General features: G+C 49.1%; 1 protein-coding gene and 1 pseudogene across 1 annotated transcript; both read right to left on the minus strand.

The window, feature by feature from the left end:
* Window positions 1–18,495, minus strand: part of LOC137456909 (zinc finger protein 420-like) — a 207,079-nt pseudogene that overhangs the window by 164,651 nt on the left and 23,933 nt on the right.
* LOC137456896 (olfactory receptor 14A16-like) lies at window positions 1,893–2,888 on the minus strand. Its single transcript, XM_068168585.1, has one exon. The coding sequence runs from the start codon at window positions 2,823–2,825 to the stop codon at window positions 1,893–1,895; it is 933 nt and encodes a 310-aa protein (XP_068024686.1). The 5' UTR covers window positions 2,826–2,888.

Raw genomic sequence — 18,495 nt, forward strand, 5'->3', positions numbered from 1 at the left:
ATGGCCTACCACCATGTCAGGCTCTAGGCCTACACTGCCAGATTGCTCACACTGCTCGTTGCTGGCATCACCACATATTCCTACTCCAAAACCCCAGTGGCTGACCTCAGGTTTCACCTGATGCCTTGTGCCAGTGATTCCAAGTGCTCCACACTCCCTAGCTGCACTGTAGAGGATATTCTGCACCAATGGTGCTATTCAGATAGGCCCAAGTGCCACTGCACAGCTCCCGCCTCTTTGATCTGCTCAAAGCCTTGTTGCTCACTGCCCCACTCACAATGATTCTTTTTTAAGGTTACTCGATAGAGAGGGCTCACAGGCTGACCACAGCCTGGGGCATGCATTCTGCAGAGCCCCACAAGGCCTAGGACACACTGTGTCTGCTTCTTGTTGGATGGTGGAGACATGGTTGCTATCCTGTTGACCATGTCCATAGGTACATGACAGCATCCAGCCTGCCATTTTCTTGCCAAGAAATGAATTTCCTGTGCAGGTTCTTTGACCTTGCTTTTCTTTATGGCAAATTCAGCCTTCAGAACTATCTGAATAATTTTTTCTCCCTTCTCCAACACTTCTTCTGCCTTGTGGCCCCACACAATGATGTCATGGATGTACTGGAGATGTTCAGGGGCATCAGCCTTCCCAGTGCAGTCTGGATTAGTCCACGACAAATGGTGGAGCTCTGCTTCCTCCCCTGGGGCAGTCAATTCCAGGTGTATTGCACACCCCTCCAGGTGACAGCAAATTGTGGCCTGCACTCTGCTGCCAATGGAATTGACAAGGCAGCATTGGCAATGTTGATTGCAGAGAACCTCTTGGCTGCCTTTGACTCCAGCTCCTCCTGGAGCTCCAGCATGTCTGGCACAGCAGCACTCAGTGGTGGTGTCACCTCATTCAGACATCAATAGTCCACTGTGCACTGGAATGGGCCCAGGAAATGCAGCTTGTACTGGAAAGAGTTCCAATCTGCATTGGGAGGGCACAAGGGGATTCAGTTTTTATTGGGACAAAGCCTAATGTGTACCTGGAAGAATTAAAAGGAGTGGGACAGGGCCCAGACTGTACCGGGAGGGCATGAGAGTGTGCAGTTTCTAATGGGATGGATCCAGATGGTACTGGGAAGGGAGCCAGGGGATATATTCTGTGCTGGGATGGGAACCAAGCTGCAGTGCTAGAGGACAGTAGGATCCAGTTTGAACTGGAATGAGGCCACATCCGTACTGGGAGGGGTTAAAGGAACCATGTTTAGACTGAGTCTATACTGGAAGGCGGTCAGGGCATCCAATATTGACTGAGTAGGTGCAGTCTGTAATGGGAGGGGGTTGGGGTATGAAGGCATGAGGAGACCTCCTGTTCTGATGGCAGTGCTGCTCTGGAGCACAGCTCTGTACCAGAAGCAGCCCTGGACTGTCCCTACCTGCAGTCCCAGCACTGCCACACAGCAGCACAGTGCCCAAGCTGCCAGAGCACTCAGGCCTTGCCCCAGCACAGAGGCTCAGCAGGAGAGAGTGGAAGGGAAGAAAGAGCAGCTGAGAACAGCCCAAGCTCTGGGGCTCCCTGGCACTGCTGCTGTGCTGGGAGTCTGCCCCTCCACTTCTGCACACAGGCACTGCCCTGCAGCTCCACAGAAGCCTAGGAGGAAGGCACTCAGAGAAACAACTCCCTGCAAGGTCCTTTATTACTGACCACACAGGGGGCACAGCTCCTGATGTCTGCAGCGTCTGGGTCACACCAGACAGGACAACACTGAACCAGAACTGGCCTGAAGAAAGATATTTGTGTGGGAACAACATTCTCCCAAGGGGAACAGCCCCAGCAGCAGCCAGAACTCCAGCAGCCAGGCTGGGCCTGCACTGAGTGACATCAGAACTGCTCTGTAGAAGACAAAGAGTTTATTGCTTCTGATAGCATCCAGTGATCAGTTTGCTCAAGGCAGCCTTCAGCTCCTGGTTCCTCAAGCTGTAGATGAGAGGATTCACTGCTGGAGGCACCACTGAGTACAGAACTGACACCACCAGGTCCAGGGATGGGGAGGAGATGGAGGAGGGCTTCAGGTAGGCAAAGATGGCAGTGGTGATAAACAGGGAGACCACAGCCAGGTGAGGGAGGCAGGTGGCAAAGGCTTTGTGGCGTCCCTGCTGAGAGGGGATCCTCAGCACTGCCCTGAAGATCTGCACATAGGACACCACCATGAACACAAAACAGACAAAGACTAAACAGATATTGAACATAAGAAGCCAAAGTTCCCTGAGGTAGGATGTGGAGCAGGAGAGTTTGAGGATCTGGGGGATTTCACAGAAGAACTGGTCCACAGCATTGCCCTGGCAGAGGGGCAGGGAAAATGTATTGGCTGTGTGCAGCAGAGCATAGAGAACCCCACAGGCCCAGGCAGCTGCTGCCAGGTGGAGACAAACTCTGCTGCCCAGGAGGGTCTCATAGTGCAGGGGTCTGCAGATAGCAATGTAGCGATCGTAGGACATGGTGGTGAGGAGAAAATACTCTGCCTGAATTAGGAATATGAAAAAGGCCACCTGGACAACACATCCTGTGTAAGAGATGTCCCTGGTGTCCATCAGGGAATTTACCATGGATTTGGGAACAGTGGTAGAGATGGTACCCAGGTCAAGGAGGGCGAGGCTGAGGAGGAAGAAGTACATGGGGGTGTGGAGGTGGTGGTGCCAGGCTATGGTGGTGATGATGAGGCCATTGCCCAGCAGGGCAGCCAGGTAGATGGCCAGGAAGAGGCAGAAGTGCAGGAGCTGCAGCTGCCTTGTGCCTGGGAATGGCAGGAGGAGGAAGTGGGTGATGGAGCTGCTGTTGGCCATCTGCTGCCTCTGGCCATGGAGACCTGTCCAAGGATGGAAAGGCAGTGACAAGTTAGGGCACACTTCTCTCAGCATCATTGTAACCTCCCTCCCTGAGCTGCATGAGGAATGAATCAGCTTATTCCCCATCACTCCCAACCAGTGATGGTTCATCACCGCTTCAAACACAGCAGGGACCCAGAATTGCCATGAAGATTCCTCTGGTGTCTGAACAGAAAATGACCAACAGCCCAATCCCAGGGATGAGAGTCCCATGGAGAGGTGGAGAAACAGGGAACAGCTCTGCAGTGCTGCAGAGACAATGAAGGGAAGAGAGAAAGGCAGACGGGCTGGGGGTGAAGCCTTCTCCTTACCAAGCTCTGCTCACTGCTGCACACAGGATGGAACTGCAGAGCTTTTGTCCTCCTTTTGGGTGCACACTCCAGGAGCCTTCAGATGAATGTCAGCTGCCAAGGTTGTGACTCCTGACCTGGAGCCCATAGCTTTGAGGGCACTGCCTCTGCTGGGTAGGAGAGGAGAGCAAAAGGTTGCATTGGGAAATGTGTCTGCAGTGCAGAGAATGGCACAGAGGTGCCTGATCCCCCTTGCCAGGGCATCTCTGCCACAAGATCCCTCTCCTCCCTCTGCCCTAGTCCCTGCTGCCTGCAGCTGTCCCTGCCAGAAGCTGCATCTCTGTGCCCAGCTCTCCTCCCTGTCCCTGCTGACAGAGCTCATCCCACCTGCTGTGTGCTCAGCTCTGCCCTTCAGACCCCTCCCAGCAGCAGGACACTGCCCAGGGCCAGCTCTGAGTGTGCAGGGGCTCAGAAGCAGCTCAAAGGCTAATGAAAGTCTTCTCCAGAGTGGAGAAACAAGCTCTAGTCTCACACAGCCCACCCAGCACACCAAGGAGGTCAACATTCAAAGCCAAGACTCCTTCCCTTCCAGCAAAATGCTGCCTTGATGCTCTTCTGGAAAGCCTCCTCAGAAATGCCCAGGGGGGAGCTAGAACTGTGAGCAGCTCTGGCCAACATAGCTCCCTCCCCACAGCACAAGGACCCTGCCCTGCCCTGCCCTGCCCTGCCCTGCTATGCCAGGGCTGTCTCCTGCCACTCACAGCTTCTCCCCACAGCACTGTGTGGAGCTCTCTGGGCAGGCTGAGACCTGAGCCTGGCAGGCAGCAGAGTCCCTGCCCCAGCACACAGCCCCTGGGCTGCAGGGACCCTGCTCTGAAGGACAGCCCTGACCACCCCTGCCTGCACCCCAGGGCTCCACAGCTCTTCAGAAAAGCCTGAAAAGAGCCTCTGCACAGGAAGATTTCCTTCCAGCCCCCACCAGCTGTGGCTGTGCCAGCTTTAGGAGATGCCTCCAGGAGCTGCACCTGCACTGCCCTGCCCCCACAGACTCACCGTGTCAGTGCCTGCAGTGACTTCTCCTCCTGTCAGCTCTCAGTCACCCTCCTGGACACCTCCAAGCTCTCTCTGCCTTCCTCATCTCGCTTAGATCCACTGGCAGCGCCCTCAGCCCTGCTGTGCTGTGCAGAGGAGCTGCTCCTGGGCACAGCTGACACTTTTCATTGCTGCCTACTTTCCAGCAGCTCCCTCCAGCCAGGGAGCTCAGCCCAGCTGAGCAGCAGAGGACCAACCCAAGGGCATTTTAATGACCCTCTGGTGGCTTTGGTGCCATGTAAACATCAGAGACTGAGAGGGAGATGATGAAACCTCTCCAGAAGTTGAAGTCACTTTCAAACTCTAAAGTTTCTTCTCTTGTTGAAGGGTCCCAGTGAGGACACTGCTGGGAAAGTGTCTCCAGGCTGTGGTTGGAGCAGAGAAGTGGAGGCAGTGCTGAGAGGTCAGGAGAAGCAGAGGAAGATGTCTCTGATGCTGAGCAAACCTGGAGGTGTTTCATTAATGCAAAGGGTCAAGCCCTGACCCCTGGCTCCTCCACTAGCAGATCCTGTCCCTCAGGGTGACTCCTGGAGCAGTGAGATGTGAAGAGGACCGATATCAAGGGCAGGATTATGGCACAACCCCTCCCAGGCTCCTGAGGATGGAAAAGGAGGCAATGAGGCCCCAAGGCTGGAAGGAGGAGTTGTCTCCTCAGAGGCATCAGTGACACAGACCACAGCCAGAACCAAAGGCATGAAGAGCTTGGTTCTGCCATGAGCCTTTCAGCTCTCCCACAGCCCTCTGTCATCTGCCCCTCAGGCTGTCCTCTGCTGCTGCATCAGCTGAGCCTCTTTCCCTGCAGGCTGTAGTCACCCAGCCAGCTGCCCCACCTTGCTGGCACCTTCCTTTGTTGCTCTCTCTCCATCCTCCCTGGCTGTTCCTTGAGACTCCAAGCCTTGGAGTGCTCCAGGCTGCAGCTGGGGGATGTCTTGCAGTGACATTTCTTTCTCCTCATGCCCAGTGTGGACCTCCCCAGCTGCACTTTGTGGCTTTGTTTCTTTCTCTTGCACTTTGTCACTGTGCGGAAAAGTTTCTCCGTGTCTCAAACCACTCCCCAAGCACTCTCAGGCTACTCTGCTCCTGTCCTCACTCTTCACACCATTGAGCCCATGGCCTTCAGCCTCTATCTACTGGTCATGTGCCTGAGGCCTCCCAAGCACATCTTGGGAGATCTCTGGGCACTCTCCAAGGTCTTTGCAGATGGAGATGTGGTGCTCATAGGACAACAAAGAGACTTTTGACCAAGTGCTGTAGTGGGTGGACAAGGGGAAGTGGTTTTGAACTGAAAGAGGAGACTGAGATTGGATAGAAGGAAGAAACATTTTGCAAGGAGGGTGGCAGGACACTGGAACAGGGTGCCCAGAGAAGGGGATGTCCATCCCTGGAAGTCTCCAAAGTCAGGAGTTTCAGCAGCCCAACCTAGTGGGAGATGTCCCTGGCCATGGTCAGGGTGTTGGACTCAATGCTCTGTTCCATCTCTGCCAATCCAAACCATTCCAGGATTCTTTTATTCCAATATCCCCAACCCCTTCTCCACAGGGCTGCAGCTACCCCCCTACACCATGGGGGTGTTTGCATCTCCCCTAGGCCCCTGCATCCCCATACAAAGGAAATTGTTGCCATTCCTGGCCATGAATGGCAATGGCTTGGGCAAATCCAATCCAATCTCAAAGGCACCTCCCTCAGAAGGGAAAGCAGCAATGAGTTCTGCTGAGGCAGGAGGAGCATCTGAGACATTGGAATGAATTGGATGGAATTCAGCAAAGGGAACAGAGATGTCAACAGGTTCAGTTTGGTGTCAAGTTTTCACTCTCTCACCTTCACCATGGGAGAATCCTGCAGAGGAAAATCAGTTTGGGGGAGGATTAGAAAGACTGTGAAAGGAAAATCTCCTGGGGCTGGAAGGATTTTACATGGAGCCTGAGAATAAAGGCCTCAAGGAAGCCCTTCTGTTGACTCACAAGGTTTTTAATGGACTCCCTCACTCTCTAAACAACTTGAGAGAGAAGCCTGTCTGAGGTTAAATCCATTCCTAGTCCCTGGTTTATGACTCAGAGTTTGGGTGCAGGGATTTCAGGGGCAGTGCTTTCCCAAGGCACTGTGGCTCCTGTAGAACTTGAAGGTAGCAGCAGCAGCAGTTTGAAATCCTTTCAACAGTTCTGGTGAATCATGAGCTCAGGCTGTGGGATTTCATAGCAGCACTTCACAAGTCAAACCCCAACAGCTGGTTACAATCAATGCAGGGATTTAGATCAGGATTCCACAGGCTTTGACCCACAGTCCGACTTGAGGTCCAACAGCTGAGGAGATGTGAGGAGAGAATCTGCCAGGGAAGACTGAAGCAAAATGTGTTTGTGTAGCTCAGCCTTCTCCTCATGTGCTGCTACCAGCTGTCCAGTCTGGCTCATCACAAAGGACATCCTTCCTTTGACTTTCCTTCTCTGGCTGGCAGGCCTGGAGAATCTGCTTCTTGTTCTTTGCATGCCTAGGAAGGTTCAGCTCCAGCCATAGCTTGGCCTTCCTGACCCCATGTGGGGAAGGCACATTATGCCCAGAATTATGCCCAGATACTGAAACTTGTCCCTGCACATGGACAAGTTCCCCCTCCTTTCATGAGGAGAGCAAAGGCCAAGGTGTGAACCAGGTGGTACAGACCCCTGCACACACCCATGGCATTGGATGCTGGTGCTGATGCCAAGCATGGCATAATTCCAGCTTCACACCTCCCATAGGCTGCAGCCGGTTGTTTACGACAGTGCCCATTGGCCATTGGCCACTTGTTTTGCCAGGGCTCTTCTCCTTCCACTTCCACACTCTCCTGCTGAGCCCCTGTGTTGGGGCAAGGCCTGAATGCTCTGGCAGCTTGGGCACCATCCTGCTGTGTGGCAGTCCCATGACCACAGGCAGACACAAACCATTGGAAATTCTTTGGCTCAGATGGCCTCCACAAGAGCAGTTCCACACAGAGAGCTGATCTGCTTGGGGCAGTGCCTGAAGGCTTAGGCCTTCTTCCACAATTTCCTTCAAGAGCATGCCCAAGAAATTGTCCACCAGATGCAAACAGCAGGGAACAGCTAAAGTGTGTGAGTGTGCAGGGCTGGGGCACACAGCAGTGTCCTCACACAGCCAGGCCTCCTGCAAGTGACCTGAAGGATCAGCAGAGAAGGGTCTGGACTGTGTCTGTGTTCACTGGACACCCTGGGAAGCTGTCCCAGGGCAGTCATCCTAGACTGGGCCAACCACTGTTTCCAGCAGCAGCCTCACACCTCAGCTTGGATAGACTCTGTGTCCTTCCACAGGAGGACATGGCCTCAGGAGGTCAGCAGTGCCTGTTTGCATTGTGCAGATGAGATGTCAGCAGATGAGGTGAGGTGAATCTGAGTGAGCATACATCATCAGCTATTGCTGGAGGTACCAGGGCACTGGAGGTGTGAGAAGCCTCCCAGCCTCTGGCAGGGGCAGCAGGAGGCCAGGGAGACTGTCTGACTGCTGCAGGGCAGGGTCTGTGTGAGTGATGGGGAAAGACTCTGTCTCTGAACATCCCACACTCCATTAGGGGTCTGTGAGGCCAGCTCAGTTGTGGACACCTGACAGAGCTGGGACATTGCTGTGTGTCACTCCAGAACAAACCCTACTGGCCCAGGGAGATTCATCTCAGATGTCTTGGGCAGGCTGCTGTCTGCTCACATCATCCTTTCTGGACTGTGCCCTGAGATGTGTTGTCGGACAAGAGGGGACATGGGTCCCAGGAACACCTGTGCAATTCAGGCCTTGAAGAATTCTCTGTTGATAATATACTGGCGGAGAGGAGATGTGAGAAGGTGCTGATTGCTTGGTATGCTGAAGTCCAGCTGCCCCTGAGATGGGAGGCAAGCAAGATAAGGAGGAGGCGAGATCTGGGAAAGAGAGCAATTAGGCCGGATGGAAGAATTCCACAGAGTTGTGAAAACAATGATGTAACCTTTTAGAGAGCAACCAATAGTATGTTGCCAAGTGGGCATAATTATAGCAAACTGTATAAAAGATGTGTCTGATGCTCAATAAAGTGGAATCCGCTGATCAAATTGGTCGTTAAAGCAGCCCCCTTCTTGCAGTAAGTGGCGCTCGAACACGGGACCCTAATGAAGACAAACGTTAGGGTTTAAGAAGTTCTTCGGGACGTTGGGAGATTCGCAGTAAGCCGGGAGGCAAGAAGACGGCCGGCCCGGGATAGCAGTACCGGAGGCTGCAAGAAAAGGGAAGACAGCCTTGAAGCCGAAGACGCTGTAGAGCCGGAAACTGCTTAAACGAGGTCTGTGCGCACAGGTATTAACGTTTAAATACGGACATGGATAGGCAGGCAGCGTATGATTTATTTATATGCTTGTTAGAAAAGCGACAGTGTAAGTTAAATTTTACAAAGGAGTTGGTGCCGCTGTTAAGCTATGCAGGAGAGTTAGGATATTTTAAGGACCCAAATGAGGTGTTTGGAAAATTGCAGTGGAAAAAGTCTGGACAAGACTTGTGGCTGCATGGCTTAGATGATGAAAAACGAGCAAAGGAGTGTGGAAAATGGTGGAAGATGGTTATGACAGCATTGGATCAGCATCGTGCTGAGCAAGTGGCAGCTTATCAAGCCAGGGTACGATTAGATTATACGGACCCAAATGGAGCAAGTGTTACACATGCTGGGTTGCCTTTGTCAGAAGAGGTTCAGGATTATTTAAGAAAGGAGAAGGCTGCGTGTGTAAAAGGACTAGGTGGCAGAGTCGAATTACAATCTGTAACACAGGACTCTGCTGAGGAGCCTTCCCCGTATCTTTTAGCTGAGCAAATTGTACAGGAGAAGAAAGTAAGTGAGGGAGAGGAGACAAACAGGGCGATAGATCCTGGAGGTGGTGTTAAAGATCATGCAAGAAAGCACACAGAGTATTGGCGAAAGGTTGCAGAACACTTAAACGCCGAAGGAGATCAGGAAGGGCTTAGCCGGCTGGCTGCTTCACATCAAGTTCTTCCAGTAATGTATACACAGGTCCCTGGGGAGCAGAATGTTGTCCAGGCTGATGTAACCCAATCGCCATGGAAATTGTTATCTCAATTACGACAGACTGCGAGTCAGTTTGGGATTCAATCTGAACCAGCTAGACAGATGATTGATTTTATTTATATGAACTATAATATGTTACCTAGAGATTCTTATAATGTTATGAAGCTGATCCTAACAGCATCTCAATTTATGACATTTTTGAATGAGTGGGAACACCTAGCTAGACAATCAGCTGGAGTACAAAGACAGCAAAACGACCCACTATTTGATGTAACAGTAGATCAGTTGTGTGGAACGGGACAGTATGAGAGACCAGAGTTACAGGCACCTTTACAGCCGCCTGTTTTGCAAGCATCAGCCCAGATAGTAAGGAGGGCTTTTGACAAGCAGAAGGATGGAAATGCAAATCCTCACTATATGGGAATTAAGCAAGGTAGACAGGAACCTCTTGGTGAATTTGTGGATAAGTTGCTTGCCACACTTAGAGCAGCAAGCGTAGGAGAAGGTATCCGAGAGGCAATTTTAAGGCAGTGTTTAATGCAGAATGGGAACCAGCAGACGCAGCAGCTTATTACATCAGCAGATCCTAGATGGACGGTAGCCGAATTGTTGCAGAGGGCTCAGGACTTGCCAAGCAATCCAATGGCCATGTTGACGGAGGTGATTGATAAGGGATTACAAAAACAGGCTGAGGTGTTGTCAATGACAATGACAAAACAGCTTGAGCATAGTCAGCAGGTTATGGCAGCCTTAGTACCTTTGCGCACAGACTCGAAAGGGCAAGGCCGACCCTATAAGCAGTCATCAGGCGAAATACAGTGTCATCGAAAAGCGTAAGGCGGAGATATCGTCTAAAGTAATGCCCGGACTTTTGGCCCATAGATCCGCTTTAGGGCATTTCCCTAGCGGAGATAGTTATTTTGATGAAGCTTGTTGGAGAGAATACAGGAACAAGTTGTGGGACTTGGTTATAGATGGTGATAAAACTGCTATAAAGCTGCAAGAGTCGTGGCGAGAATGCATGAACTGTGTTAAAACCTACGAACTGAAACAGCGAATGGCTGCTGCAGTTAGAGCAACTTTGTCAGGACGAGATGCAGCGCCAGGTGTATCTGAGTTGCAGCTGAAAGATGTGTCTGAGAACTGTCGACCGATCGACCGGGGCCGCCCCCGATACATCTTGCGGCGACCACACCGCGTTTACCAGCCGTCACCACTGCCGTTTGCACACAGCGGGGAACCTTCCTCTGACATCGCCAGCGACGGCTCGGACTCGGAAGATAACACCGGCAGCGAGGAATTCAAACAGCGCCGACTTTGCTTTACGGCCCCTCTTAGAAAAAATGGAGTGCTTGGAGGCTCGCGGTTACAGCGTTCCTGCCACCGCTCTCCTCCCGCGAGCCCTGCCGGCCCCCGCGGATACCGACGGCTCCGACCAAGGCGGTACCGGCTGACGCACCACCGACACCGACAGCACCGACAGTAGCAGCGGAGCAGCTGCCACGGCAGCAGCCCCCACCCCTTTCCCCCGCAGCGGCTTTAGCCGCACTACTCTGTTTTGATTTAAAGCAACAGTACTCATTTTGTCATTTCTGATTGTAATGTCTTTCAGAGATTTGTTATTTAGAGTTTTGTTAAGTTTTTCTAATAAGCATAATGAATAAGTAAGCATTTGGTATTTATAAGTACTTAGTACATAGTAATTGCAGTAAGGTGTATGCACTTAGTTAAGAGTTCAAATTGTAAGATTTTCTTTTGGTTCGAACCTTCTTAGTTGTCTGCCTAGGCATTTCAAAGGAGCTCCATGTAATATAGTTAAGGAATGTATAAACAGGTTTTAATTTTGGAAAGTGTTTTTCAGTTAATGTAACAATTTTATTTCTTTTTAGACACTGATTTGATGGATTAATTTTAACATAGTCTTTTAAGGATTTTTGGTATTAGCATAAGTTAAGGTTTGTAGTAAATAGGTATTAATTTTAACAACTATTCCTTCACTAATGTGCAGAAGAGCCAAGACTGAGAGGAAACAGCATTTCCCATGAAGTCGAACATCGATCACAATAACTGTTATGATAATCTGGGGTCAAAAGCATCAATCAAAAAATATTTTGTCCTGAATGATGAATTTGAAAATAGGCAGTTTGGGCTGGTAAATACAGAAAACCTATTTTGTGGTGAGAAAAAGGATTTAAATCCCCATGGAAAATTATTGAAAGGGATTGGCATAAGTGGGAAATAAAGACTAGAGAAATTTTAGTTGGGAAATCTCAGGAATAATTAAAAGGATTAGTAAAAGGAAAAGTAAGAGACATAAGATTTTAAAGGAAGAGGAATTGAAATAACAGAAGCACAATGGGAAATGGTAAACGAACTAACCAAGGAAGTAGAGAAGAGACTCCAAATGGAATTTTGAAGTGGGTTAAGGAGTTAAAAAATCTGTAGGGCTCCTGAAGAATGTAACTGCTGCCGAGAAGAAAATACACCCGGCTGCTGGTTGCACCCCAGCAGGCCGAGGAGGCAGAGTTCACATACACTTGTGGAGCCTAATTTTGATCCTAACCCTATTTGTACATAAGTAGTCCAATCGAAATCAAAAACCACGTTCCCATGTGTGGAATCTTGATCAGACCAGAGAGAAAAGACTTGAACTTGAAAAAGCAATAGTAAATTTTTCTGCTACAGTTGAAATCATGATGAATGCAAGCATAGATGTAATAAAAGTGCAGCAAATTGAAATCAATAGTCTCTTGAAAATATCTACTCAGAATAGATTAGCTTTGGATTTTTTATATGTTAAGGAAGGGGGTGTATGTGTAGTCATAAATGTAAGTTGTTGTAGTTATGTTAATCTAGATAAACGAGTGAAAACAGATTTACAGGCGATTGTAAACCACAATCAGATATTACATCAGATTTCTTTAGATGATACTTCTTGTGGATTTAAAGAAATATGGGATAAATTAACTTTCTGGTTACCAAATCTAAATTGGCTTAAACATTTGTTTGTAATATTGTTGGAATAATTGTAATATTGCTATGCATAATACTCTGCAATTGTTGTTACAAAATACTAAGACCTTTAAGTAAGATTGCTCATGTCAATGAGTTACAAGTAGAGAATTATGATCAGAATGTGATCAGAACAGATGAACTTAATTATGATCCAATTAAGAAGGTTCTGAAATATCTGGAAATTTTAACACAAATCAATGGTGACAAAAAAAAAAAAAAAAAAAAAAAGGGGGAATTGTGATGAATATACTGGTGATTTGTGTTAAAATTGTAAGACTTAGAGTGCACTGGGATTAAGGGTCAGGATCTTGTGAGGCCTGTTTAGAGGATAAAGAGAAAGAAACCTATCTTGCAGACTTGCAAGGACACTGTCTGGTTAATTGGAGACATCACGGCTGAGAAGGAGCTGTCTTAAAGATAAACATTCAGAACTAGGAATTTGTTTTCTTCAGATAAGAAGCCTGCACAATTGAGCATGTGTGAAAGTGGATGCTTTGACCCTTACCACACTGAATGTAGGGAGAAGGGATTTGACCACCTATTCTAAGACTATCATATGCCTCCCTTCTATTTAGCATAAGTTTGCTTATATAGATGATGAAACTATATAAGATGAAGAAAACTATTGTAAGGTTGCTTTTTGGGTGAAGTTGGTACCAATAAGAGATTAGTATTACTAGGATGACCAAAACCACATTATTATGGGTAATTTTATATTGGGCAAAGCAATGAAGCTCTTTTGCTCTTGCTGATTGCCTGCAAGTTTTCTGTCTGTGAAGCTAGAGCCTGGCCAGATCTACCTTTACAGATTAAAGAAATCTTGCTACCATTAAACAAATTATGAGTTTTGACCATCCTAGAGAAAATAGAGGTGCAACATAACAGGTAATAATGAATTGATTGAACTTTTTCAGACGTGTCTGATAGGGATACCCAGACTTAATGTAAATATGTTTGTTAATTATAGTAGTAAGTTTTAAGGTCCTTAGGTATTATTGTACTCATTTTGATTATTGTTAAACTTGTTTATAATTGTATTATGCAAAGTGTTCAAAGAATAACTTCCAAGGCCTTACTTGCACAAAAGAAAAACGGGGGAATTGTTGTCGGACAAGAGGGGACATGGGTCCCAGGAACACCTGTGCAATTCAGGCCTTGAAGAATTCTCTGTTGATAATATACTGGCGGAGAGGAGATGTGAGAAGGTGCTGATTGCTTGGTATGCTGAAGTCCAGCTGCCCCTGAGATGGGAGGCAAGCAAGATAAGGAGGAGGCGAGATCTGGGAAAGAGAGCAATTAGGCCGGATGGAAGAATTCCACAGAGTTGTGAAAACAATGATGTAACCTTTTAGAGAGCAACCAATAGTATGTTGCCAAGTGGGCATAATTATAGCAAACTGTATATAAGATGTGTCTGATGCTCAATAAAGGGGAATCCGCTGATCAAATTGGTCGTTAAAGCGGCCCCCTTCTTGCAGTAATCCCCAGGTCCAGGGATGGGGAGGAGATGGAGGAGGGTTTCAGGTATGCAAAGAAGGCAGTGCTGATAAACAGGGAGACCACAGCCAGGTGAGGGAGGCAGGTGGCAAAGGCTTTGTGGCGTCCCTGCTGAGAGGGGATCCTCAGCACTGCCCTGCAGATCTGCACATAGGACACCACAATGAACACAAAACAGACAAATAATGAACAGGCACTGGCCACAAGAAGCCAAAGTTCCCTGAAGTAGGATGTGGAGCAGGAGAGCTTGAGGATCTGGGGGACTTCACAGAAGAACTGGTGCAGAGCATTGCCCTGGCAGAGGGGCAGGGAAAATGTATTGGCTGTGTGCAGAAGAGCATAGAGAAAGCCACAGGCCCAGACAGCTGCTGCCAGGTGGAGACAAACTCTGCTGCCCAGGAGGGTCTCATAGTGCAGGGGTCTGCAGATGGCAACGTAGTGATCGTAGGACATGGTGGTGAGGAGAAAATACTCTGCATCAATTAGGAACATGAAAAAGAAGACCTGGAGAACACATCCTGCATAGGAGATGTCCGTGGTGTCCCTCAGGGCATTGGCCATGGATTTGGGCACAGTGGTGGAGATGGCACCCAGGTCAAGGAGGGCAAGGTTGAGGAGGAAGAAGTACATGGGGGTGTGGAGGTGGTGGTCCCAGGCTATGGTGGTGATGATGAGGCCATTGCCCAGCAGGGCAGCCAGGTAGATGGCCAGGAAGAGGCAGAAGTGCAGGAGCTGCAGCTGCCTTGTGCCTGGGAATGGCAGGAGGAGGAAGTGGGTGATGGAGCTGCTGTTGGCCATCTGCTGCCTCTGGCCATGGAGACTGTGCAAGGAGGGAAAGGCAGTGACAAGTTAGGGCACACTTCTCTCAGCCTCATTGCAAGCCCTGTCCCTGAGCTGCATGAGGAATGGATCAGCTCATTCCCCATCACTACCAACCCATGGCAGAGTTCATCACAGCTTCAAATGCAGCAAGGACACAGAATTGCCATGAAAATTCCCCTGGTGTCAGAACAGAAAGTGACCAACAGCCCAATCACAGGGAATGAGAGTCCTGTTGTGGTAGGTTGAAATTTCCCCCATCATTAGCTTTGCCAGAGCAGCTCAGTCAGAAGCAAATGAAGCTGTATTTACAAGTAAGAGTTCTACACTCCACAATGGAATGCAATGAACAGGTACAGAACATACAGGAGTGACAATATTAGACAGGTATTTACAATTAGCAAACAACATAGAAACTACCCTGGTCAGAGACCAGGGCAGCTGTTCCACTGCCCCTAACGCCTCTTCCCCTGTTCCAAGGAGAAAGGAGGAGTGGAGAGAGAAAAAAAGCAGTGGGTTAGACTTAGCCAAGGCGAGCCAAAGCAGGGGATGTATCCTGAGTGAAGCAAAACAGCTGAGATCAGAAGAGAAGAGAGAGAATTGTTATGGTACAGCTCCTCTGATTCCAGATATTTATCCAATCAATTTGTTTAGAATAATCTTTTATTTCCCTTTTCACACCCAAGAGTGATCTATTTATTTTGTTTCTACTTTTCTGCTCAAATCTGTAACTGAATTTTAAAGGCATTGCCTAAAACCACCACACCCATGTAGAGGTGGAGAAACAGGGAGCAGGCCTGCAGTGCTGCAGAGACAGTGAAGGGAAGAGAGAAAGGCAGAGGGGCTGGGGGTGAAGCCTTCTCCTTACCCAGCTCTGATCACTGCTGCTCACAGGATGGAACTGAAGGGGTTTGGTCCTCCTTCTGTGTGCACACTCCAGGACCCTTCAGCTGTGCATCAGCTGCCGAGATGGAGATGCCTCCAGGAGCTACAGCTGCAGTGTCCTGCACCCACAGCCTCACTGTGTCAGTGACTGCAGTGTCTTCTCTGCCAGTGAGCTCTCAGTCACCCTCCCAGTCCTGGCCACCTTGCAGCTCTCTCTGCCTTCCTCATCTCCCTGAGATCCTCTGGCAGTGTCCTCAGCCCTGCTGTGCAGTTCTGCTCCTGGCCAGACCTGTCTCCTGCAGTGCTGCCTGCTTGCCAGCAGTTCCTTCCAGCCCAGGAGTCCAGCCCAATAGGGCAGCAAATGACCAGCCCAAGGTATTTTAATGACTCTTCTGGTGGCTTTTGGTGCCCTGCAACCCTTGGGGATTGAGAAGAAGCTGATGAAACCTCTCCAGAAGTCAAAGTCAGATTCAAACTCTGAAGTTTCTTCTACTCTTAATGGGTCCCAGTGAAGCATACTGGGAAAGTGTCCCCAGGGTCTGGTTAGGGCAGAAGGAGAGAGTGGATGCAAGGGAAGCATCACTGGAGGCACTGAAGCATCTCCAGGCTGTGGTGAGAGCAGAGAACTGAAGCAGTGCAGACAGGTCAGGACAAGCAGCTCAAGGTGGCTCTACTGCTGAATAACCCTGGAGGGGTTTCATTGATCCAAAGGGCCAAGCCCTGACCCCCAGCCCCTGGCAAGGCAGATCCTGTCTCTCACCTGTGGCTCTAGGCTCTGCTGGGGGCAGTGGGGAGTGAGGATGGGCACTGACCAGGGTGGGACCTTGACAGGATTGTTGTGGTTTGCTTGCAAAGAAACAACTCCTGCTGAAAAGGAATGAACTGTACCTTTAAAAGTATTTTTTAGCAGATGCTTTGTGCAATAAAAACCTCTCCACTTAGCTGCACAAACCTTGGCAATAATTAGTGATTCAGCAGTATTTAATGAGCCCCATGGAGTATTTGGGGCTGATGACATCATCCTTAGGTACTGCCAGGAGACTCTGCCAAGGTAGTGCCAAGAAGCCTCTCAAGAAGTCCAAGTCAGAAGCAAACTCCAAAGTACCTTGAAGCACTGATTGGCCTCACTGAGGCTTGTTACTGGCAAAGGCTCCCCAGGGACTTGTTAGAGCAGCTTGTTAGAGGCCAGGATTGCAGGGAGACAAAGGCAAAGTACAGGGGAGAAAAGCTTGCCTTTGGTCTAGGAAGCAGAAAGGCCAAGCCCTGAGCACTGCCCTTGGACTAGAAGAACCTGAAAGCCTCAAAGCCAAGTTTCTCATCACAGGCCTTGGTAGCAGAGGCAACTGCCAGAGCCAAGGGCACAACGACGTTGTTCCTGTTGGGCCTCTCAGCCTTGCCAGAGCCCTTGGCCATCCCTACTGCAGCCTCTCCTGCATTGTCTCATGCCTGCAGCTCTTTCCCTTCAGGCTGCTGACACTAATCTTGCTTTCCCTCCCAGCTCTCCCCCTGCCATTTCCATCCCTTCCCTGAGCTGTCTCAGCTCTCCCTGCCATTTCCTGACACCTTTGGATGGCTTCATGCATAGCAGCTCTGCCCTTGGAGGGACATTTCTTTGGCCTCATCTCCACTCTGAACTTTCTGAGCTGCACTTTGTGAAGGTTTTGGACAAGTCTGAACACAACTGGTGACCAAACCAATGTCTTCTGACAAAAGCAAGAGATTCCAAACCAGGCAGTGAAAGGTGAGGAGAACTTCTCCTGGCTAGCTGATGGAAGGGAAAACTCAAGCTTTGCCAAACAAGCAACAGGAAGAAGTGACTCAGAGAACTGGAAAAACTCAACAGCTAAGGCTGTGCAGTGTTGGTGGCTGAGAAAAAGGATGACACCAAGATGTGCTCAAGCACCAGCCCTCAGCAGAGGCCACTTGATTCATACACATCATGGCTTATATCTTTTTCTTTCTGTGTCCCTGTGCCCTTTGTACTTAAGTTTAGGCTTGGTGTCCAGGCACCTCTCTCCCCCTTTTGGTAGCCTGGGGAGTTCTCTCTGTTTCTTCCTTTGTTGTTCACAGACTTTCTTTCCTGGAGTTGTTTACATTCCTGATTCAAGGGCAGAGCTCTGCTTAGTTCAAGGTTAAAGCTGCCCATGGCCACCTGCTTTATCTACAATTCCTCCTTTTTGCCCAGGGCTCATTCTCTTCTGCAGGGCCCTTTGCAGACATGAGAATGAACAGGGCACTGCCAACATCAGGATTAATCCAATCAGCAATATTCACAACCCAGTTTGTAATACTCTTATGTCTATGTTTAGAATGATCACTTCAGTGTGTACAACACAGACCATCACATTCTGTCCAGCCCTGACCATGAGCTGACAACAAAGAACCAACAGCAGCTCGATTTTGCAGCCTGGCATGGCTGACACTGTCCTCATCAGTGGCTAATTAAAGCAACACTTTTGATGTTTCCTTGTCTTGTTTTGCAACCTAAGATGCCAGTTCCCTTAGCTGAGCTGGTGCTTTGCTGTAGCAATTTGAAGCAAGATTATCCTGGCTGCTATGTGTTCAGCTTTGTTCTTCATACCTCCATGATCATCTCATTCAGCTGTTAGGCTAAGCCTGCATGGCTTTAAGGCAAAGGGAGTGTGATTAAAGATCATAGTACTAGATCAGCTCCAGACCTATGCTGCAGGTACACACAGCTTTCTGCTTGTAAGGTCCCTGAAATATCTAATTCTTGAGGCTCTAATGGGGCCAAGAGCAAATTATCATCCCACATGTCCTGGTTCTCAAAATACCTTACTGGTGTGTTACAATTTAATCTTGACAGGCATTTAAATTCCAGGTTTGATTTACTGCATGCAGCAGTGCTGCCCAAATGTTTTGCTATCCCATGGAGTTAGTCGATGTGGGCTGAGGGCATTGTTTCCATTGATCATGCTCTGGAGTAGGCCAAACACAACAAGCAGAGACCCACTGGACCCTGGTACCTGTGGAAACACAAGCA

The sequence above is a fragment of the Melanerpes formicivorus genome, unplaced genomic scaffold (genome assembly GCF_026170545.1).
Source record: "Melanerpes formicivorus ecotype bairdi unplaced genomic scaffold, bMelFor1.0.p_v2 SCAF_142, whole genome shotgun sequence".
In the NCBI taxonomy this organism is placed as follows: Eukaryota; Metazoa; Chordata; class Aves; order Piciformes; family Picidae; genus Melanerpes; species Melanerpes formicivorus.